The sequence below is a fragment of the Gadus chalcogrammus genome, chromosome 6 (genome assembly GCF_026213295.1).
Source record: "Gadus chalcogrammus isolate NIFS_2021 chromosome 6, NIFS_Gcha_1.0, whole genome shotgun sequence".
NCBI classification, from domain to species: domain Eukaryota; kingdom Metazoa; phylum Chordata; class Actinopteri; order Gadiformes; family Gadidae; genus Gadus; species Gadus chalcogrammus.
In genome coordinates, this window is record NC_079417.1 from 26,737,044 (window position 1) to 26,762,124 (window position 25,081).

Consider the following 25,081-nt stretch of genomic DNA (forward strand, 5'->3'; position numbering starts at 1 on the left):
TACCCAAATTAAAATCAGAATCGTGAACGGGCCTTTTTTTGCAAGGCACCTGGCCTGGTTTTTGAGCTAGGATGAGTAAACTCATCCTAGCTCAGACTGAAGCTGAATGTTAGCTTCCACACATGGGTTTAAAAAAGAACAAACTTCTCTTTGTTTACTTATTTACCGAACGAAACTATCGCCCAGTTATATGTAGACCTGCGTGCTTTTATCTGGATTTTATGCAAATGTATAACATAACTAAATGTCCACGGTAGTAGCAAAGATATGTCTTTTTTAACTTTCACGTTCCTTGTAGGTCTAACTGAATAATCACAATCGCGTTTCTAGTCGTGTTCTCAGTCACAATACTGGATTTACTAACTTCGATACTGTAGGCCTACCTGGAAAAATATCGATATACTATAGGCCTACCATTTTCGATATATATATATTTGTTTAGTTTTTTCAGAAAATAACGTAGCCAAAGTAAATAGAGTATATCTCCACAACTGCAAGGGCTATAATATGTCATTTTGGTGCCAATAGAAAGATTGTTGTGCAAGTGAAATATATAATGTGGATAATACTTGGTTAAAGTTAATAAAGCTGGAACACGGCATAAGTGGAAGAAAACCATTTCCACCTGAAATAATTATCAGTTGGCATTTATTAGTTGGTAGCACTGTCTTACTATGAGACGCAAACAAAGGTAGATATCTTAAAATTTTGACACTTGACACCTCTATTTAAAGTTCAGGGCAAATATAATCAATGACACCAAGCCAAACACTCTCAAATACACATATGGCCACTAGATTGCGCTTAAGAACATGTGTTCTGATTGAAGGCAACCTTTTTTCCTCAGAGACCTTCTCTTAGTCATTGATTGTAAATACCATTTTTAGTTGCAAAATTTGGCCCAGACACTGGATTATCTGTTTATGGTGGTTTTATGCGATCAGATTCAACTTTGTGGACAAAAATCACAAAGGTAAAACTTAATTTCTGGTGGTTAAAGGCACCCAGTGCAACTTTATGTAAACATTGAATGAAAAATAAACATTCAATTTCTAGTCTTTTTTACACGTAGTAAGTTTCAATAACTCCATACCATTACATATCGACATTCAAGGAGCAAAGATGAGACGTCGCTGTGTGGTGAGAACTGATAGAAAATCGTAAACAACAATCGTCGGTGGGGAGAAGCCATTTTTCCATTGACTGGAAGCCTGCTTTATTTATTGTAGGTTACAAAAAATAAAGAAAATGGCGGCGTTGTTGTTATCGATTTTCTATCAGTTCTCACCACACAACGACGTCTCATCTTTGCTGCTTGAATGTCGGTATGTGATGGTATGGAGTTATTGAAACTTACTACGTGTAAAAAAGACTAGAAATTGAATGTTTATTTTTAAGCCTCGAAAGTTGCACTGGGTGCCTTTAAAAGAAAAGGGGACGTTTCTTCTTAAGTGGTTATTTGCGCGTTTTAGTCACAGAATGATATGGTTTGGACTGGGAATCATTGGGGGCTCAGATGTCATATAATGTATAGTTTGTGCATGTCCAATTACGGGAGAAAGATCGCTATTGTGTGTTCTTGCATATGACTTTACATGTGTTACGTGTTCTTGCAATTGAGTCTTTTGACTTTCCTTGGTAATTTGCCTCAATCCAAAGTATTTAACCGCACTCCTCCTAGCCTGGGTATACCCATTCTGCTTTGCGCGCAATTTAATTTCGCGCTGCTGGGCAGCTTGGATTCCATCCCGATTTTTGCCTGAGGTAGGGTACCAATCACAGAACGGGGAGGGACGGCAAGACGATGACGACGACGATGCAACACACCCATCATCTTCTTCCTCATCGAATTTCTGTCGCTCTACATACGTCATTTGGTATAATTGATACGATTGGCCATGAGCTACGTACAGACTCATATGATAGACATTCGTAGCGCCCAATAAACGGCTCCGGGCAATCGTAAACCACGCCTCAAATACGAGAAATCGAATGTGTGGTTCCCAGACCTCTTCTCAATGTAGATTGAGATGAGGTCTGGCGTTAGCCAGGCTACACTCCTCCATCACAACTCCATTTTCCTTCTCTACCTAAACCGGTCGCGGAGGCGCTACACTTGAGATGCTAGCTGTGTTGGCTAACCTTTAGCTAACGCCGCCGAATCACTGCCAGAGACCGCACTGCGAGCGAGTGACAGAAGGCGGGGCTTTGTTCGAGCTGTAGCGATGCGTCTCTGTTAATTCGCTGTCCGAGAGAAGAGAAGACAGCGCGCTGATCAATTGCAAATACATCTATTTTGTGTGATTTTTGCGGATAAAAAGGCTGTTCTTCAGTATTTTAAAAAAACTTGAATAAATAGCATTTATATTAACAAACCCTCAGAAATCCACTAACGGCAACCGTTAGTGTCAACCCCTAGTGTCAACCCCTGTTGTATATGACGTAACGCACGCACGCAAGCAGTTTTGTTTGATTATGCACAGCATCATACTATTATTATTGAAACCTATTAAGGGGATGGCTGCTGTCTTATAAACGAACCTTACAGTAGAGTTACATGACCTCGGGTAGAACACGAGCTGGTGTGTGAATTGACCCTGCTGTAAGTATGTATTCTGAGTGTTGAATGTGTTTTTGCAGGTTGATGTCCACGGAGACCAATGACAAGATGGACATCTACCACAGGTAACTAGGAGAGTTAATGGTTGAAGTCGCAGTGTGTCCGACAGACCAGGTAGCAATGTGTGGCGGGGGGCCATTTCGCGATTGCTCATTTGCGTAATCGAGCAATCGCGCACAAAATACATTTCAAAGTGGACCGGCCCACCGGAGACCTCCCGATCTTACCGATCTCCAGCCTCTGCTGCAGAGCAAATTAAAATCGCCAGCAGAACGGCCTGGGGGTCTAACATCGTAATATATATAAACTATAACCGCATTTCACATTAATCGCAATTATTGCAAGGGTCTTCTCAATGCCCTGGAACGCTTCGTTCACTTGCATGGGCCCTTCACAACTTCCGGCGGTGAATTATATTTGATCATTCACCGTTGCTAAGTATAATTAAGCAATAGATCACGCCAGGCTGTGGTCAGGGCCGGATTAACAAATCATAGGCCCCTGGGCACAAATGTCTAATAATGAATTTTAAATGAATACCCTATTTAATAATACCATGTCTAACTATTTTAAGAGTACAAACATTCATAAAAATAAAAAAAAAGTTTCTTTCGTGTGGTGCCCCCCCACTGGCTGGGAATGGTTGGGGCCCCTGGGCACAGTGCCGTGTGCCCTAATGGTAGATCCGGCCCTGGCTGTGGTATGTGCTCATTATACCACTGTTAAGGGGCGTTGTCCGGCCCCGACGCGCAGCGGAGGGCCGGCGACCCCCTTCACAGTGGTATAATGAGCACATGCCACTGACTGAAGTGATCTATTGCTTTTATACAACGGTTACTATTATGGCGAAACGAAAGTCATCGACACACTACATTTAAAAAGAAACCAAGAAAGTCAAAATAGCCGTTTAATTAAAGAATACAAAAAAGTAGTCCCTCCTGGCTGCCGCTATGCATCGACGGTCGCTATGCAACACACTTTAGCGTCCCTCCGAGAGAAGGCTCCGATAGAGCGGTTCGCCGGCAATTTATCCTATGGAGCAGTTCACTCGCCGTGTGCCTAAGCTTTCGTTAGTCTCTCCATCGCCTTGCTCACTCCCGGAGTAACAACATTTACACGCTCTCCATCATCCAACATATGTTTTACTTTGTAACTGTTTCTACTTCCAGGCGCGGAGTGATATGCAAACTTTCACAAAATGATCGGGCGTCATAGCATCTATGTATACGCTCATTATACAACAGTTGGGAACCAATCAGATCGCTGGATTTAGGTCCCCCGTTGTATAATCATGAGTATAATTGACCGCTGTCAAGGATAAACAAAGGATTTTTTGCCTCTAATGACGTCTTTGGTATTACTCCGCAAGTAGGCCTACCAGTAACTTGTCAACCCCAACGTCTTCGGTTGCTAAGCGACTTCAACGTCTTTGGCGGACCATTTCTCTGCTGATCAACACTATGAATGCTGGTAACAAATAAATTGTAAAAATACACACCATGTGAAGTTATTTTTCCATTTTGGCAAGTAGCTGTGTAATAAGCGGGATAATGTATAGAACATCGCCGGTCATTATCGAAATTAAGCCCCCTCAGGTCGAAGCAAGACACCTCCGCTGCGCGTCTGTGTCCTGTTCGCCCTGTCGAGGCTTATTTTCTTGATAATGACCGGCGTTTCTTTACATTATCCCTTACATATCCTATGAGTGCTATGCGGAGATGAATGAACGGAACAATATTTATATTTAAAAATCGCATTAAAAAAAAAGCAGAATCAATTTGTGGAGCTCGGTTTTGATTCTGTGGCGCTGCGCAACCCATTGGTCTATGTATGGGAAACACTGAAGTCTGTCCCTTCTCCCCTCCATATGTACTAGTAATCCTTGTATAGAGGAGTTAGCAATGTATTGTCCCCTTGGGGAAATTGTTCTCAGTGAAAAGACAGATACACATGACCGTTAACAACAACGACATAAAAAACAAACAACAAAAAGTAAATAAAGATCAACCGGACATGCGCGGTGGTTTGCCTACTAATAGTAAACTAACACTAACAAAGAACTAATTCCTTGGTATTGATTATGGACTTTGTATTTTGTTGAGTTGTGGGGCACTATTGTTGCAGCTCACGTTGCATTCAGATGAAATCATGGGAAACGATCATTTATAAAAACTCAGAAACTCCGTTTTTATGTTTGCGTGTGCACTAGGTCAAACGGAGTTCTATGTTCTCAAACAGTATGCATCTAAAAATGCATCACCTCTGTGAGCATCGTATGTTTACAGTTAGTTAACTTACTGATCATGGATGCTGTTAAGGTAGTGCTCATACGTTAATGCAAAATTCCGAATGTCGCGCTCTCTCTATTTTTTAGACAACTCAAGACCCTCTGCAACGTAAGCACACGCACGCTAAACTGATTGGCTTTCATCACGATTCGCCAGACTCTCATTTCAATAAAGTTCAAGGATTGCCAACTTGGATTCGGCTGCAGAAGGCTATTCGGCACAGTCGCAGGCAGACAGCCGAACTTCGTGCTCTCATGCAATCACAATGAGAGCGACACGAACTTCGTCTGAGCAAAAAAAAAAAAAAAAAAATCATGTGCACGCAGAGACTATGGCGGCCGAAATTAGACTATGGCGGGGCGCCATAGTCTCGTCAATGTGTGGGAAACACTGCACCCCCAAATACTTATACTCATGGACAGACTGTATGGGCTGCCCTTGGATAATCGTTGAACGAAATACTTTCTCTCCTAAAGTCAATAGCCATCTCTTTAGTCTTTGAGGTGTTTAGGAGGAGATGGGATTGTTCACACCAGTTAAGGAACTCATGCAGGACTGGGCCATGGTCCTGCTCATCTCCTTGGAGGTTGGGTCATGGTAGGACATTTATAATATAATCTGTAATTCATTTGTACTGGAAATACAAAAAAAGTTTTTGGTGCAGGAATCAAAAATCATAGAAATACCAATCATTAACAGTTTGGCAATTCGTTTAAAAATTCTTCCTCCTTTCGCTTTTGATCTTATTTGCTCATTTTGGAAAGACAGTAGAATGATGGGCAGACAGGAAGTGAAGTGTAAAAAAAAACTAAACAGAAAACTAAAACCAGATGTGAAAAGACTGAAATAGTTAATTGAAATTTTGCCAATGTTAGACCCTATAAGTGACCTGGAGCTTCAGATTAGATAACCTGAACTAGTTTGTGTGAGCAGGGGTTAAGGCTCATATATATTAGTTTGTATTTTATTTAACATACTGAAACCATAAATGGGCACATGTATTGACTTGCGAATAAGAAACTGCATCAAGATCTACTCAAACTATAAATTTGGGGGCTCTAGCCCCCAGCAAAGGCTATAAAGTGTCATCAAATGCTCCATTATAATGCATTGGAAACACAAGCCGTTGGTATAAATTCATCTTTCGTAGAAAAGAGATAGAAACCCGTTCCTTGGGATCTCTCTGTGGACATCTCGTGTCTCTCAGCGAATCAGGGGGACCCTTACCCTAAGGCCCCGTCCACACGGAGCCGATTTTTTGGTGAAACCGTATAAGTCTTGCGTTTCGGCCGACCGGCCAGACAGAGCCGGCGGATCCGGTGCCCGAAAACGCACATTTCTGAAACCATGTCCGAGGGTGGTTTCAAATGCATCCGGGCCTATGCGGTTTCGTGTTAGGATTCGTGTGGACACCTGAAACGCAAATCGTAATGAATCCGTCTTTACGGAGATATTCCTGAACCGCATAAAACGAAACCGGATCATTTTCGCTGGGCTCGTGTGGCCAGGGGAAGGGGACAGACCCTTTCCCACGGTTCGGTGTAGGGGTCCCAGTCAGGCCCCGTAATTAGGTTGTCAAGTCTCAGGGCAGTAGAACCTTCCTATCTCCAAAACTGCCTTTTACACCAAATTCTGATGGCCATACTTATGAGAGGCTCTGTCAAGGAACCAGCCCATTTGGGCAAAACTTTTTTCTGCAAGCTAGAAATCCAAATCTCGTATTTGTCTTTACCTGGACCAGGAACATGTTTATGCATTTTGGCATCTCTGGCCATCTCAAAAGGGCCTGAAAAGGGGTGTGACTTCCAGAGTAAATGAGTATTACACAGCGGGAAGATTAAAGTTACCCATCAGGGCTCAACAATAAGGATTGCCCGACGTCCCGGGGCAAGTACAACGCCATGTTGTGCAAATAACTATGACAACCCGCTTGCCCGTTCGGGCAAGTGGAGGACTCGAAGCAAAAAAAAAATTAAATTTCGATCATCGATAAAGCTATTATGTTGCCCCCTCTCCTTGCCCTCGTCGGATAATGCTTGGTGTACTATTTGATTTTATTTGAATGTGGCTTCGGCCAATCAAAATCGAGACCGCGAGACTCCCGGCAGGTAGCGGGCACACCGCAGTCAGTTGATAAAGAACTAGGAGATGGCTGCGTGCAAACTTTTCAAGAATCCTGGAAGAAGGAGATCCCCTGGGTTATACTCAAGGATGTGGAGGAATCACCAACTATGTTCTGCGAGGTTTGCCTTAAGTTCCCGTCAACGGCGGATGAAAGCAGTTTGTTTTTTAAAGGAACGTCATCTTTCAGAAAGCAGATGCTTGAGTGTCACGATAAGAGCAAGCAGCATCTTGCTTGCATGGCAGCTAAGCGGGTTGCTGATAACCCGTCCTCCGGTGCCTTGCCGGTTCTTTTTACTAAACAGAACGCGGAGGCAAATGTGGTTATCACAAAGCTGATAATATAAAGATAAAATATAACAATTTACCTGAATCTTTGTCGTTATTTGATAACCACTAATAAAAAAAACGTTATATTTGGGGCCAGTGAAAATTGACTTTGGGCAAGTAGAATTCAGACCCACTGGCCCGACCAGGCAAGTTGAAAAAAACATTAGTGTGGAGCCCTTCCCATTTTTGGACGAATGGGTTGGAAATTTGTGACTTAAGGTTTGTAAAAAAGAAATCAAAGTCTGGGGTAAAAACGAGCCTGCACCTTATGCAATTTATAATTGTAAACGTCCTTGGGATCGTCCTTGATATAAAAGAAACCCCAGGTCTATAACTTTAGTGTTAGGGACCTTGACCCCTAAGTCACCTAGTCATTGCATAACTTCCTGTATGGTAACAGCCTCCTAATAGATCGTTCTAGTATATTTGAATGCCCTCCTTCATATAAAAGACACCAGCATCACTGGGCTGTGAAAACCATTCTCCATATACTTTCTGTTGTGTATTGACATAACAATATTGTGTAGTGTCACCAAACGCATGAACAGACAATTGCTGGGGCTGGCCGCAATGACAGATGGTAGACGGCAAACCGGATATCATTTTAGTGGACAAAAGTAGCTTCTTGCCATCCTGACACGAAATTGACGACTGGTTGTTACGTAGCTGGATTTAATAGTTACATGCATTACTAGAATAATTATGTAGAATAATACTGAAAATAATGGTATATTTATTGTATATGATATATTTTATTTTAAAAACAATCACGAAAGCAACAAATCGTCATTTGTGTTTTGCCGTCCTTCCTTTCCGTCAGAGCTTTTGTCTTTTCTGAGCTTTCCAGAAGGGCTTGTCTGTCTGCCGTCAAGCGCTTCCTGCCTCATTACGGTCAACCCGGAGTAGCATAGCTCTCTCTATAAAACATCTATCTTAAGTATTGAACCAACCTCCGCAGACTTATGCTATAGTTTGTCAGGGACTGCTATATAAAAAACATTTCTTCTGTCATCGATTATTCGATTTGTTCATTTCAAATTTCAAGTCAGACATAACGTGTTTATCAGGATCCATTCTGTGTATCCATTCTGTAATCCACAACTAGTTTAATCACGATATACATTCTTCACATCTGGAATAACATCCTGCCCCTTATTTTTGGTCACACCATCTCCCTTTCCTTGTTTGCGTCTATATTATTTGACAATATAAATGCTATAAGGGGAGATGGTTATGCTACATCATCCAGACCTGTCATCACAGTCAAATACTTTGGACAATTATTCTGTGTGGCAACATTTTTGATGGATGAAGGCTTTGGAAGCCTGCAAAGAAATGCAATTATAAAGATATCTATCTTAAGAACGTTTCTGTAAGCGATGGCTTACAGAAACGCAGGCAGAGGCTGTACTTGCGTTGGAGTAACACTCTTTTATTTTAAAGCAAACAAGAAGCGATATGTTCCAACAATACAATGTGCCAGCGTTCTTCTCACTCAGGCTGTAATCTACTACTCAGTCATCCAAAAAAATTCTTCTTCTACGACAAAAATAAAAACAAATCAACAATGGAGTTCTCTTCTTCTGCTCCAAACCTCCTCATTACTTCAATAGCGTCGGATCTTAGGCATTACACCTTAGAATATTAACAGGCATGAAACAGGAAAACTCAATAATGCATTTATAGAACATGTATGAAAATAACTTGGGGGGGGGGGGGGGGGGGGGGCTCTGAATTAACCGTCTAGATTGCCCACAAAATTGAAATGCATAACATTTTGACCATGTTAACCTATACCTCTACATTCTCCCCCACTTGAAAGAAAACATGTCGTCCCAACTTCGTCGTATACCTTCTTGCCTTTCACACAAATATATACCTTCTTGCCCTTCACACAAATACAGCGACATGCATAAAATTGAATGGGGACATTAAGGTTATAACCTTGTTTATGAGGTACCCAGACTACCTTGCACTGCAATCAGGGATACTCCTAATAGTCTTTGTACCCCAAACACATTTAATGCATATTACACCTCCCTGTATTCACACATGCGGTTGAGATATTTCCTTTCTCCATAATTGATACCCAACACATCAATCAGCCAACAGTCTGTGTTACCTACTACAAAATAAACACAAGGTACATCATGGTATCATTCTAAATAGGTAAGGAGTGTCTTTTCGGTTTGCAAAGTCCCTTTTAGTTCACTACCAGGGCCGCCAGTAGCCTCTTACATCTATCCCCTGGGTGGACCAATTCGTTCTGTGAAGTGTGGCTGGCCAAGTCTATCATAAGTCAGTGTTTTGGGATGCCTCCTCTGTCTCTTTGGATACGGGTCCCGCAGCTCTGACTCAATAATTTCATCCTCTGAGCTGACCTCATCGACACCAGTGCCCTATACCACGAAGCTCGCTGAACATACCCAGGCTTTCTTGGGAAAACCTGGCTCGACAGAGCCGCAACTCGCAATCAGAGTTAAATGGTACCACGAAGCTCACTTTAGATTCAATTAGTTGAACCAGGTTTTCCGCTTTAGGTTCAGTGCGCGTTCACGTGAAAGGGGCGTTTTTTGCGTCATTTTTCTCACCTTTACGATAGATCAAGCAGTCTATATGAGTAAGTGAAAAGATTCTGCATATTGTCTGTAAAATAACTATGCCAAATGCAGAATTGTTCGCCATTAATCCAAATAGAATGATGATGATTTAAAAATGCATAAGCAACGTCCATCCTGCCTTATTCTATCATTTAGGGAATTCACTTTAAATACACCCTATTTAAGAAATATATCGCATGTTTTCGACCGCTGAGAGGTAGCGGCTGTAGCGTAGTGAATTAGTATAAGACCCGAACGCCAGCGACCGGGGTTCAAATTCGCCGGTCTATCATCATGCATTTTACCCCCATAGATGTGGTGCCAGCACGGCCTTGAAAATATGGGTTCAAGTTCGAAATAAGCACAAAAATATTATTCCATAAGCTTTAGTGAATAAGTATTCCATATGCATGAGAATTAGGACTTTTTAAGCTTCACATAAATTCGCGTCACTTGGGAGTTGAACCCCCCGCGCAAAAATTCAAGACTGACGCGCTACCTCCACTCTAGCACTCTGTCACTGAGACACAATGCGCAACAGTAATTATTGTCTCCATAAGGTCCAAAAGGACGATCAAATAACGAACACCCTCTGATGAGAATCTGTATCTCTCATGAAGAACCCCAATTTCGTTGTTTGCACAATGACAATAAAGTCTGAAATCTGAATATCGTCAGACAATGCCAAGGGATCGGTTCTGTCCCGTAAAACCCTTGTCTCCGGAGAAGTGCGCCGGGGTCCACGGGAACACCCACAAATGGTGACGCCATTGTCAGAGGAGGGGCTAGGAAGCTGCGCACGCCGATTTAAGTAGCCGATCTCCGGCTAGACTAAGCCGAAAAACTGCTCCCGACCAGGTTTGGTTGCGAGCATAAGTCACCATGGTGATACAGCGACGCTAAAAGAGATCGACTTTCGTGGTACAACTAACCCAGGCTTGGAGCTCAACATACCTCGCTAACCCTCTAAGCGAGCTTCGTGGTACAGGGCCCAGCAGCCTTCGCTGCGCGGTCGTCCAAAGCTGCTGTGTGGGTCTGTTTGTCTTCAACAAGATGAGGCTCACACACTTCTGGGACAGCCTCTTCGGCTTGTGGTTACAACTCCTCAGTTGTGGGGTTAAGGGATGGTGGGCCTGGAGAACAAGTGAATGTCAGTGCGGGAAAATCATCATCCGAGTCCTCAATGTCAATTTGTTGTGCTTGTCCAGTCACATGTTTTTGTTTGTTTTTTGTCCCTGTTACATCTCTTTGTATGAGTTGTGGTGGTAGTGTTCTCTTCAGGTGTGGTGAATGGGAGGAAGTCACAGGGTAAAAGCATGTTTCTGTGAAGGATTCTTGTCCTGCCTCGTCCACATTCTGGTTCCACTTCAAACACAGGACTGTCCTCACCTCATCAGAAGTGGTCTCTGATCAAGTTTACTGTCCTTTCTGTACCCAAATGGCCCATTTCCTTATGAAGCTCATTTAGGATGAGCGGGCGCTATGTTTCTGGGAGTACAAGCTGACATTTTGTTTGAGTTCTCCAGTACATAGTCCCATCTGCTCTGATTTCAAGCTTGCCCCACTCTCTCACCAGCGCTTTAAACTCAACACTTTCACCCTTTAGCTCTTGTACAGTAGGCTTCTCATTTCTCTCTTTGTATTCATACATTCTGCGACAGGGTCTTGTTGCTGAGCTGCCTGTATCACTTCTCTGGATAACGGTTGAACAGTATTGAGCAACGTCTCATCTTCCATCTGTGCCTTGAGAGCATTAAACAACACTGAACTGAGGAGTGGGCTTGGTTCTTTTTGTTGGACTAAAATGCCCTGTTCTGTTGCTCTGACGGCATCCTGACAGACTGACTGGATGCACTGACTCTTGTAGCTCTCAAAATCCATTGGCATTCTTGATAATCCGTCTGCATCAGCATTTGCTTTGCCTGGCCTGTATTTGATTTTGAAATTAAAGTCAGCTAACTCGGCAACCCATCTCTGTCCAGTAGCATTCCAGTACATAACTGTAACCTTCTATCGGTGCCTTCTTCCTAGGGCTGGGCGATATACCGGTTTTAAAATTATACCGGTATTTTTTTGAAAGCGATATGTAGTTGGGAGGACAATATCGCCATACCGGTATATTATGTTATTTGATGTTGACTTGCGAGTGCTATTTTATAAAGCCGACCGCTGCTCTCTGAGCCTACAAACCATGTTCTGCTGCTCAATCCAGCCCCTTACATGTACGTAGCGTTCACCCACCCACGGACGTTACGCATCACAACAAACTTTGAACAAAAACATGGCGGACACGGTGGCAGAGAGTACTGAACCCGTGAAGGGACATGGGGTAAAAATAATGTTTTAAACATTTCTCGTGAGCACGAGAAAGTATCTGGTGCACACGAGAAAGTGTCTGGTGCGCACGAGAAAGTGTCTGGTGCGCACGAGAAAGTGTCTGGTGCGCACGAGAAAGTGTCTGGTGCGCACGAGAAAGTATCTGGTGCGCATATCACTGGCTGTGGGTTTGGGTGTTTGGGTGGTAGGGTTGGATTTAGTCATTAGTTTCCGTCATTCAGTTTGCGTCATTCAGTTCGCCAAGAGGAGTCGTTCACAAATCTTTTGTTCGTTCGTTCGTTCAGTCGAGTTTTGTGTTTATTGTGCTTAACTAGCGTATTGTTTTCAAAGTACCTGCAGTGTCTGCAAACTTGATGTTCCCCGCATTTCTTGGGTAGCGACTGCAACATTCGCAGTTTATGGAGTTTGCCGAGTCAGGAGACATAGAAGAAAGCGAGTTGAAAAACGTTAAGAAGGATTGCCACTTGTTGTAGAACTTGTCTGTTACCTCGCAGTGAATATTTAATCTTCTCTAACTTGAGGAAAGACATTACCTCACTGAGCCATCAAGAGCTGGAGGGAGCTTTAGTTGACTTCCAGTTAAGGAGAAGCTGCCGTCTCGCCAGTAAAGAGGTGAAGGCTAAAATGTCTATGTGCTTGGAAGTATAACGCTTGTAATCAACAGGTATCCCAAATATAGCAATATGGGGAGACACAATTATTGTCCTCAAAAGTATTTTTGACATTGTATCAAAGTGGTTCTGCCAGAAGCGAGATAGTAGAGGGCAAGAATAAAACATATGGGTTAAATTACAGGATGCAGAATGACATCTATCGCAGCTATCAATGACACTGGGATAAATTTGTGACAGTCGAGCTTTGGAAAAATGGACTCTAAATATCACTTTGAACTGTGAGTGTCAAATGAGCGCAAGATGAGCTTTTGTGAATTTTGTCAAGAGCTAACTCCCAGTAGCTATCCTCTAAGTTCAGCCCAAGTTCCTGTTCCCAGGCCGTCTTGACCTTAGTGGATGGTAAGTTGTCATAGGACAGGAGTTTGTTATACGTTTTAGAAATAAGAGATTTTTGAAAGGGGCTGGAACAGAGAAACTCTTCCCACAACTGAACCGTAGGTGAGGAGGGGAAGGTTGGAAATAGCGATTTGACACAGTGTCTGATTTGAAAATAGCGAAATAAATGAGAGGAAGGGAGCTGATATACACAAGACAGGTCTGTAAAGCTACGGAAAATACCGTCTCTATACAGGTCTTTAAAAAAGATCAGGCCTTTACCGTGCCATACAGAAAAGGTGGAGTCTGTGAATGCGGGTTTGAATAGGTGATTCTTTAGTCAGGGAGCTGAAGTTGAAGCCGAAATAAATTTAAACTGTCTCCTGAATTGGTACCAGATCTTGAGTGTGGAACTCACTACTTGGTTGTCTGTGAAGCTAGAGTTGGGCTGGTTGGGATAGAGGAGGTAATTAGGGCCAATAGACAAGACAAAAAACAAGACTGAGCCTCCAACTTACACCATGGTGGATCACTTGAATTAAACCAAAATGTAATTTTGTGGATGTGTGCCGCCCAGTAATACAGTTGAAAATTAGGGAGCGATAAACCACCATTAAATTTGCATCTCCAATAATGATTTACGGACTCTGGGAACCTTTCCACACCATAAGAAGCCTGAAATAATTTGATCAATGGTTTTAAAAAAACTTTTAGGCAAAAATAGGGGGAGACAGTGAAACAAAAACAGAAATTTTGGCAGAATGTTCATTTTCACTGTATTAATTATTCCAATCAAAGACAAGGGTAAACTTCTCCATCTTTGAAGGTCAGATTTGATTTTGGTCAGAAGGGGGGAAAAGTTGGAAGAAAAAAGTAACTTTAATGTTCTTGTTACATTGATCCCTAGATACTTGAAGCCAGATGGGCTAAACTTAAAAGGAATATTAGCCTGATTAAGTTGTAGTGCAGAAGCTTTAATAGGATGGCATTCAGTCTTAAAAATATTCACTTTATACCCTGAAAATGAACCAAATGTCTTTAGGAAGGATAAGATGGCTGGTATAGAGCGAACTGGGTCCGAGACATACAGTAATAGGTCATCAGCATAAAGAGAAAGATTAAATACCATATCCGACCTTGATACACCGGTGAAAATGAGAGAGGACCTGAGATAGATAGACAGGGGTTCTATTGCTAGGGCAAATAATAAATAGGGACAAGGGACATCCCTGCCGAGTGCCACGAGACAGAGTAAAAAAGCTGGATTGAATGCCATTTGTAGTGACGCTGGCTTGTGGAGCTGTATAAAGCAGGTGTATCCACGAATTGAATATACGTAGTACCCATACCAAATTTGTTCAACACAGCCAGCAAGTAGTCCCATTTGACCCTGTCGAAAGCTTTTTCGGCGTAAACAGAGATAACTAGTTCAGGACTGTTGTGGTGCTTTTAGAATAAATAATATTTAAGATGGTGCGTAGTGCGTACATTATAGAACAGCTGGCGTCCTTTTATGAATCCAGTTTGTTCCTCTGAGACAATAGTGGGGAGAATGTTTTCCATGCGACGGGCCAGAGCCTTAGCAAGGATCTTAGCATCCACATTTATTAACGAGAGGGGTCTATATGAGCTGCAGAGCTCAGGGTCTTTGTCTTTCTTTAGAAGCAGACTTATTGAGGCTTGCCTCAAAGTGGGAGGCAGAGAGCCATTCTGTAAGGATTCAATGTAAACAGAATGCAACCGGGGGGCCAATTTATGCTGAAATTGTTTAAAAAATTCAACTGGGTATCCGTCAGGGCCAGGAGTTTTGTTATTTTGCATGGTTTTCATAGCGCAAGTGATTTCCTCTACTGTGAGTGGTGAGTCCAGTTGTTTGGCAACGTCTGGATTTATTACAGGGAAATTTAGACTGTCTAAGAAAGATTTAGTTTTGGTGGGGTCAGATGATGTCTCCGACTTATATAGGGAGGAATAGAAAGATGAAAAAAACGAGTTAATGGAAGTAGGGTCAGTATGTAAATTGCCAGACAAATCTTTTATCTGAGCAATTACACGTGAGGCTCCCTGGCTGCGTAGCTGGTGAGCCAGGAGTCGACCTGCCTTATCCCCATGTTCATAATATGTAGATTGTGAGCGCAAAAGCAAACGCTCCGCATCAGTGGTTGTGATGAGATCAAATTCAGTCTGTAATTCTACACAACGTTTGAGCAAATTAGGACAGGGGCCGGCAACCAGTTGATGGTCTAAATTGCCAATATTAGTGGAGAGTTCTTGAAGTTTATTTTTACGGGTTTTGTTCAAATGTGCAGAATAGGAAATAATTTGGCCCCGCAAGACCGCTTTTAGTGATTCCCACAGCAATGACGAAGAGATAGGTCCCAACTCGTTCTGATTGGTCGCAATAAAATCATCAATTGTGGTCGCAATTAACTTATTGAATTTTTGGTCTGACAAAAGTAAGGTATTGAACCTCCATAAACCAGAGTACTTAGGTTGAGGGGAGAGCTGAATATCCAGAGAGAGGGGCATGGTCAGAAATAACAATAGGATGATATTCAGCAGCTTTCACTTTAGAAATCAGTTTGGCATCAATAAAATAATAATCAGAAAGAAAAGGACTGATGCATTGGTGAAAAAAATGAGTATTCTTTTAAATGGGGGTAAAGGAATCTCCAAGGATCAATGCAACCATTTTTTGACATAAAGTCAGAAATTGCCTTTGACATTGACGATGGGGCCAGGGAGCGGGGACTAGAGCGGTCAAGTTTGGGGTCAATTACACAGTTCATGTCGCCACCAAATATAAGCAGGTTGTTGTTCAACGAAGGGAGGCGCTCAAATAACTTATTCATAAAGTTTGGGTCATCAAAATTGGGGGCATATATATTTACCAATAAAATGGGAACATGAGACAGTGTACCTGAGATGATTAAATATCTGCCATTCGTATCAGAAATAATTTTGAAAATTGAATTTTATTACTAATTAAAATGGCAACCCCTCTGGCTTTAGAGTTGAAATTTGAATGATATACCTCAGAAACCCAGGGGCTTTTTAATCTGACCTGGTCCTTAGTACGCATATGAGTCTCCTGTAGAAACACTAAATCAGGTTTTAGACGTTTCAAATGAGCAAATACTCTCGACCTCTTAATGGGGCTCCCCATACCTTTTAATATTCCAGCTCACAAACCTCACTGAGGAACCGAAGTGAGGGATTCCCGAATTACTAGTATTAGCAGTCATTAGTTAAGATAAAGAAAAACAATGAGAAAGGAGCCCCACACCCAACCAAAAAAAGAAGGAAAAAAAAAAATATTAATAAAAAAAAAAAAAAAAAAAGGCATGACAAAAGAAAAGTAAACACAAGGTGGACATAACAGCCAAAATAGCAAACACAGTCTGCCGCCCCTTCCTCCCTCCCTTCCACCCCCCTCCCTTCCACCCCCCTCTCTCCCACCCCAAAGCACTTACAACGACCCCATCCTCAAACGATGGAGAACCCAGTGCTGACTCACAGAGAGTCGAATCAGTAAGAAACATACTTACAGCTTTGAACTAACAGGAGCAGAATAGTTAAGCTTGGGCTCCTGCAAACTTGTCAGGGATGAACATTAGGGCACATATAAACAGGTCCACTTAAACGTCATATAACTTGGTGTGAAAATCAAATAATTAGCGTGTGTCCATTAAGAGGTAGACTGCAACATCAACATTATTACTCTTTTGACTGTCCTCTTACTTGCTCAATGTTGAGATGAACGCCTTGGCCTTTTCTGGCGATGTGAATTCCCTCTCTGCACCGTTGTGTGTAATACGGAGGCGCGCCGGGTAGAACAGTCCAAAACGAATCCCTGGTATCTCGTGGAGCTGGCGGCAGACGTCGTTAAAAGCGGCTCGAGCTCGGGCCGTTTTCGCTGTGTGGTCAGGGAAGACAGAAATAACCATATCACTAATCTTGATCCGCTGTTCGGCTCTTGCGCGCCTCAGGATGTCGACACAGTCTGTGTGATAATGCAGACGAGCGATAATAGGGCGAGGGCGATCTCCGGGTCCTGGCTTCGGTTGAAGAGTGCGATGAGAGCGGTCGAGGAGGGGCTCTTTGTCAAGTTTAAATGCCTCCTTGAGCAGAGTAGAGACGGCCGTTGTAGTGGAGGAGTTGGCCGAACCCTCAGGAATACCCAGGATCTGTATATTATTGCGCCGTGATCTTGCCTCAAGATTAGGGCTGCTCGATTATGGGAAAAATCAAAATCAAGATTATTTTGGTCAATATTGATATCACGATTATTCAAACGATTATTTTTGAGTTTGAAAACATGCATTTATTGACACAATCAATTATGACATAGAAACATGCTCTCACACTCCCCCCTCATGGAGGCAGGGGAAGTGCTTGCCTCCAGTCTCTTTCACAGACGTTTTTATGTAAGGTCAGGCTCAGCCATTCTAAATAGGTTCTACACATACGTGAAATAATACATTCCCTATTTAATGTCTAGAGAACAACGGTCCCAGCATTTCTCCATAGCAAAGTTAAAAGTCACAAAGCCATAACAAACACATGGCTAATTAAAATCGAAGAAATACATATACAAGATGTACTTGGCAGTTCTGCCTTAAAGAACTCTTAGTTAAAGTCTGCTATGGGAGCTTGTTATCGTTCATCAAACTGTAACGTCAGTGATATTGATAGGTTTTCAATGTAGTGAGTCCCCAGGACCCACAGGTGGCGAGTTGGGTGGGTCCCTTTGAAATTCAATGGGTCCCGACTCCCCAGTTTAAAAAATGTGTTTCTTTTTTATTATTCTATTTCTTAAATTAAATTAATAGTGTTAAACTCCTTGATGGTGGTATGATATGGTTAGAGCTGGAGTACTCAACCGTTCATGTTTAACACTAGAAACGCCGGGCCATTTTTACTTACTCCTAGCGCCGCAAGAGGGGTCAAATGACCCCTAAGTCATTTTAATGAGAGGCTGTGCATTTGCACATAATGATCACTAGGTGGCGCCAATTAGCTATTACCGCGCGAGCGCCACATTTGTGTGTGCGTGTGTCACAAGCCTAGTCCTCACGATTTTGTCATAAATGTACATATATTCAATCAGAAGGATTGCAAAAAAATCCTGTTTGATTTGCTCATTCGACACGAATGAGCACAGCATCGAGCAGTGGAAACGTGGGTTTATTTACTATGAAGTTCGTATTTTTAATTGTTGAAATGAAATCAGCGGTGACGAGCTAGTTGTTTTGGTAGCGGCTAAATTAGCATGTCGCGATACTTTGTACAGGGGATCACGTCTGCGCCGGGTAGATGCGCAGAGGGTTGAAACAGCGCTTGTCCGATCTGCTCACAAGAAGGTTTCTTTGGCCAGTTACTGTGATTATACACGAGTTGTTTAATGTTCACAACGTATCGTTTTTTATGGGGAAAATGAGATGCGTCCCCGGGACGCATGGATAGTGAGTTTAGTGCGTCCTTTCAGATTTTAATGCGTCAGGGACGCAGGACGCGTACCTAGCAACATCACTGAACGTTACTGAAACTTTAATATTCCACACGGTAGGTCTACTCCAACATGTCTGTCAACAGTCGATGCTGCTGATTGGCGGTTCACTGGCATGTCCCGCCTCCTGCCAACGGCATACTTCCTGATGCAGCACGCCTGTTAGATTGTACTCCCTCTCGCCGCGTTGAATGCTTTCGCATGCGCGTCTCTTTCATAAACTTTCATAAACTTTCTAGTCCTACTGTAAAACGGAAAATGTCAAATTAATCGTTTCAACTCGATTATACTAGTTTGGAGATCGTTTGACCCCAAAATCGATATCGCGATCGAAATTCGATTAATTGCACAGCCCTACTCAAGATCCTCACATTTATTATCCAACCTTGCGAGTTCGGCTGCCATATTGTCCACTTTAGCCTGGAGTTCGGCAACGTCGTCGGTGCACGTGGAGAGAGAAGTTTCCATTTCGCCTACGGTGCACTTTAGAGTGTTTACCTCGGACTGGATGTTGGTTATACTTTGAGATAACTCAGACTTTACTGCCTGCTGTACTGCCTGCTGCTCCGTCTAGATAGAAGATAAATTCTTGCCCAGAGTAGGGCTGGGCGATATGACCAAAATATCATATCCCGATATAGTTCATTCATTTCCCGATAACGATATATATCACGATATAGGCAAGGCAAGGCAAGGCAACTTTATTTATATAGCACTTTTCATACACAAGGCAGACTCAAAGTGCTTCACATATAAACATTGTTATACATTAAAATAAAATAATAGATAAGTAAAAGAAAACATATGCAAAGAAATGAGTAAAATAGAAAGTTAAAAAGGCTTTTTAGTAAGTAAAGTGAGAAAATAAAGGGAAAGTTAAAAAGGCATTTTAGTAAAATAAAGCTAAAGTATTTAAGATTTAGCAGAAAGCTAAAGCAAACATAAAAGTCTTCAATCTTGTTTTGAAGGTGCTCAGAGTTGGGGCAAGTCTTAAATCCTCAGGGAGTTTATTCCAGCTATTTGTTGCATAGTAACTAAATCCTGCTTTCCCATGTTTCGTGTTTACTCGGGGGATAATTAACAGATTGGTCTCAGAAGATCTTAGTGTTCTAGAAGGCTTATGTAGTGGAAGCATATCAGTTAAATATTTTGGGCCTAAACCATGTAGGGATTTATAGGTTAGTAACATGATTTTAAAATCAATTCTCTGACCTACAGGAAGCCAATGTAACGATTTAAGAATTGGTGTAATATGTTCAAATTTTTTGGTCTTTGTTAATACTCTAGCAGCAGCATTCTGAACAAGCTGAAGCTTCCTTAGAGTTTGTTTTGGGAGACCTGTAAGGAGACCATTGCAGTAATCAAGCTTACTAGTGATAAAGGCATGTACAAGTTTTTGTAAGTCTTCTGTGGACATGAGCCCTCTAAGTCTTGCTACATTTTTAAGGTGATAATATGCAGATTTTGTAACTGATTTGATGTGACTTTCGAAATGTAAATCAGAATCCATGATAACCCCTAGGTTTCTGGCTTTGATTGAGGTTTTCAGGGACAGAGAGTGAAGGTGTTGGGTTACTTTAAGCCTTTCCGTTTTAGCACCAAATACAATTATCTCTGTTTTATCCTCATTTAGCTGAAGGAAATTTCGGCACATCCAGTCTTTCACTTGCTCAATGCACTGGCACAGCAGATCTATGGGCCGATAGTCATTTGGTGATAGCGATACATAGATTTGCGTGTCATCAGCATAGCAATGATGGTCAATATTGTTATTATGCATGATTTGCCCTAGTGGGAGCATGTAGATGTTGAATAAAGAGGGTCCTAAGATCGAACCTTGTGGGACTCCACACATCACGTTGGTTGATTCTGATACAAAGTCGCCGATGGAAACAAAGTAGTTCCTATTTTGTAGGTAGGATCTGAACCAATTTAAGACTGTGCCTGAAAGCCCCACCCAGTTTTCTAACCTGTCCAAAAGTATTGTATGGTCTACAGTGTCGAATGCAGCACTGAGGTCTAGTAGCATTAGTATTGAGGTTTTGCCAGAGTCTGTGTTAAGACGGATGTCGTTTACAACTTTAATGAGGGCGGTCTCAGTGCTGTGCAGGGGTCGAAATCCTGATTGGAAGGTGTCATAACAACCAGTTGATGCCAGGAAGTGATTAAGTTGCTGGAGGACAACTTTCTCAATGATTTTACTTATGAAGGGCAGATTTGATATTGGTCTGTAGTTGTTAATAATAGAGGTATCTAGGCTCCGCTTTTTTAAAAGGGGTTTAATAACTGCAGTTTTCAGGGCTTTTGGGAAGTTGCCTGACTGGAGAGAGTTGTTAACTATCTGCAATATGTCTATTGCTAGGCAGTCAAAAACATTCTTAAAGAGGTTGGTAGGTAAAGAATCAAGGCAACAGGTGGATGGCTTTAGTTGTGTAACAGTTTCCACAAGAGTTTTAGAGTCAATAACATTAAAGCATGCCATCCCTGCCACGTTACTTTTGCCTGAACAGGGTGGTAGTCCAACATTTTTGTTTGAAGTGGAGATATTGATGGCGCGTCTGATGCCTTCAATTTTATCAGTATAAAAAGCTGCAAACTCATTGCATTTCTGCGTGGAATGGAGATCAGGTGGAATTTGTGTTGGGGGGTTGGTCAGTCTGTCAACAGTTGCAAATAGGGTTTTTGCATTATTATTATTGGATTTAATGATATTGGAGAAAAATGTTTCTCTAGCACTTTTTAAGTCTGAATTGTAGGCACGGAGGCTCTCTTTGTAGATATCATGGTGAATTTGAAGTTTTGTTTTACGCCAGATGCGTTCAACCTTCCTGCATTCTTTTTTCTGTGCTGTTACAGAGGCAGCTTTTCTCCAGGGTGCCTTTTGCTTTCCAGAAATCGTTTTAACCTTATAAGGTGCAATGACATCCATGATTTTCAAAATTTTCAAATTAAAGTTTTCTACAAGATCATCAGCAGAACATGGGTTGAGAGGTGGTAGTAAGGAGATGGCCTTTCTAAAAAGTACATACGATTCTTTATTGATATACCGTTTTTTGACAGTATTTGATTTTGTCTGTATGTCGGGAATAAAAGATATATTAAAGAAAACACAAAAGTGGTCAGACAAGGAAGGATCAGTCACAGAGAGATCAGAAACATTGAGGCCCTTTGTGATAACCAGGTCTAGAGTGTGGCCCTTACAATGAGTAGTCTCTTTCACATGTTGGGACAGTTCAAATGTGTCCAAAATGGTAAAAAGTTTTTTTGGACACTTGTCATTCAAATCATCAGTATGAAAATTGAAGTCACCAGTTATAACTAGACAGTCAAAGTCTGTGGAGATGCTAGACAATAATTCTGTGAATTCATCGAAAAAATTTGCAGAGTATGTGGGTGGCCTGTAAATAATTAATAGGAGAACTCTGGGGGAGCATTTCAATACAGCACAAAGGTATTCGAATGATGGAAAATCACCAAATAACATCTGTTTCCCCTGAAAATCATTTTTAAATATAACAGCAACCCCTCCACCTCTTTTTCCAGATCTACATGCATCAAAAAAGTTATAGTTGGGAGGAGCTGTCTCTATCAGAACGGTTGCACTGTTATTTTGTTCCAGCCATGTTTCAGTTAAAAACATAAAATCCAGTTTAGAGGTGGTAATAAAATCATTAACTAAAAATGATTTGTTATTAAGAGACCTAACATTAAGTAGACCCATCCTGATGGTGTTGTTGATAGGCTTTAAGGTTGTTTTTGGTTTGGAGGAAATATGTATGAGATTTGTGAGGTTAGCAGTGTGTCTACGTTTCCCTTTGTTTACTCTCTTAGTGGTTACAGCAGGAGTGCAAAAGTTGCCATGTTTTGACATAGGCAACCTTGGGTTCAGCAGATTATGCGAAACGTCCTTTATACTTTGTCTACGGCTGAACCCTTTTTTGTCTCAGTAATACTCAGGACTACTATCAGTACAGGGGGCGGGGGGCTGGGGCGCCCTCCGCTTTGGTGTTATCAGCCTGTGGGAATGACCTGGCGATGCTATCATTGACACAGATGCAAGTTTGATGCCTACATATTCATGTTTCTTAAATTCAGCTGGAAAATCGCAAAGGGAGGAGACAGTGGAGCTGGAGTTGTTGTGGCTATGGGAGAGATGAGGAGGGGGGTGGCCGTTCCTGGCCAAGCCAGCATCAGCGATGGGGGAGGGCATGGTGTTCATGGTGTCGGGCAGGCTGTTGTCTCTCTTCAAGGTCTTTGGTCTGTAATGCAGAGGAGGGGGGTGGCCGTTCCTCGTCAAGCCAGCATCAGCGATTGGGGAAGGCACAGTGTTGATGGCGTCGGGCGGGCTGTTGTCTCTCTTCAAGGTCTGTGGGCTGTCTGCTATCTGTGTGTCAGATAGTGGCAGAGTAGATGTGTGGGGGAGGCTGTAGTCTCGCTTCTTCTCAACCTGTGCTCTGATTGCGGCCTGTGCGTCAGACCATGGCAAGATTGTGGCCTGTGCGTAAAGCGAGAAGAGAAGATTGTCCCTCAACAGTTTTGAGCCTAACCTGTTTGGGTGTAGGCCATCTGCTCTGAAAAGATATTTGCGCCCCCAGAATAAGTTGAAATTGTCAATGAAGCCCCTTCCTCTTTCATTGCAGACTCTGGAAAGCCATGTATTCAGTGCAAGTAGACGACTGAATCTGTTTATTCCCCTGTCAACTGATGGTATGGGTCCACTGATGAATGAGTTGATGTGTATTTTGTCCAGTGTATCTAATAGATCAGTGTAATCCCTCTTCAGAAGTTCTGACTGTTCTCTTTGAATATCATTAAATCCTGCATGCACAATAATCTGTGAGATTTTGGGGTTTTCCAATATGATTTTGGCTAGTTTATGGTTGATATCACTAACCATTCCATATGGGAAGTTGCATGTTTTGATCTTCTTACCGGTTATATCCTTGATGGTTGAGTCTCCTATAATCAGAGTGTCTGGTTCATCTGCTTCCTCTGAGATGGGCCCTTGTTGTACGGTGGCAGACACATGCGCAGCCCGCCTCCGTGGCGACTGGTTGTTCCATGTCTGTCCGTACCGTCTGTCCGGACACATTTCAGGGGTCAGAGGTGCACAGGTGGCCGAGGCATGCGCAGCTCGCCTCCATGGCGACTGGTTCATGTTCCGTCTCTGTCCGCACTGTCCGTCCGGACGCATCTCGGGGCTCAGGGGTGCATGGGTGGCAGGCTCGTTCGTGGACTCTTGAAGTGGCAGGAACCGGTTCTTCAGTGGCAGGGTTAATTTCAGTGACGGGCTAATCCGGCTGATAACTTTAGCTTTGGGTAGTTTAGCATTTGGCGTTGAGTGATCTTGTTGATTCACTTTGGTATGTTGTTTTGGCTTAGCGCCGACTCTGTGCCAGTGAAACGCAGCTGGAACTGTCTCTCTCTTGTCCAGCTTCGGGAAGGATACAGTGTAGCTTTGATCATCTTGCTGTATCTGAGTGAGCTCAGCAAACTCACCCATCGGCACTGTATCCTGTAGGGGTCCTTTGCATTTTTCTAATGCTGCTAGTCTCGTTTCAATTAAAGCCACCCTCTGTTGCATTTTGGTGCAGTCTGTGCATATAGTACATTTTCTGTAAATTCAATGATTAAATACCGTATTTACCGCACTATAAGGCGCACCGGAGTATAAGCCGCAGCAGCTAAATTGAATGATGTGTACATAAGCCGCACTGGACTATAAACCACAGGTGTTTTAATGTTTAATTACCATTAGGGCTGGCCCAAATGCTATTTTTCAGGCTTCGAATACTCGTTGTTTTTTCCGAGCGAATATTCGAATACTCGTTCCAGAAAAAAACACCATCAAAAACAACATTAATAATCCCTATGTACTCCCTGGAACCGATTTTGACAGTATCTGCATATTTTGTTGAAGATTTAATAGCTTTTGAAGGTTAATTAGTAGGCCTAAGTAGGTTGAAGTTCCTTAGTTTTTCCCCGTGAAAGCGAACAGCTGTTGTTCCGTTCCAAATCAGCTGTCCTCTGCCGCACCGTTACATAAGCCGCAGAATCTAAAAATAAGAAAAAGAAGGCACGTCTTATAGTCCGAAAATTACGGTAGTTTATATAAAGTGACCACATGGAAAGGCCTATTTCGTAGCCCCTCTTTTAGGTACAAGGTCACTTTGTCTTGGCTGGTCGTGGGAGTCCTTCTCCTATTCAGAATTGTCACGTTCACTCTCCTCCATGTTTGTTTGTGTTGCGTTCATGTGCCGTGTGGAAGAATGTAAAGCGTTGTCCAA

The 25,081-nt window shown here is 42.4% G+C and overlaps 1 protein-coding gene across 1 annotated transcript in view; it reads left to right on the forward strand.

The window, feature by feature from the left end:
• The window catches only part of ercc6l (excision repair cross-complementation group 6-like), a 32,751-nt gene that overhangs the window by 955 nt on the left and 6,715 nt on the right, over nt 1-25,081 (forward strand). The window contains exon 2 of the mRNA XM_056592176.1: nt 2,641-2,685. Within this exon, the coding sequence (XP_056448151.1) occupies nt 2,641-2,685 (45 nt within the window). The remainder of the gene's footprint in view (nt 1-2,640; nt 2,686-25,081) is intronic.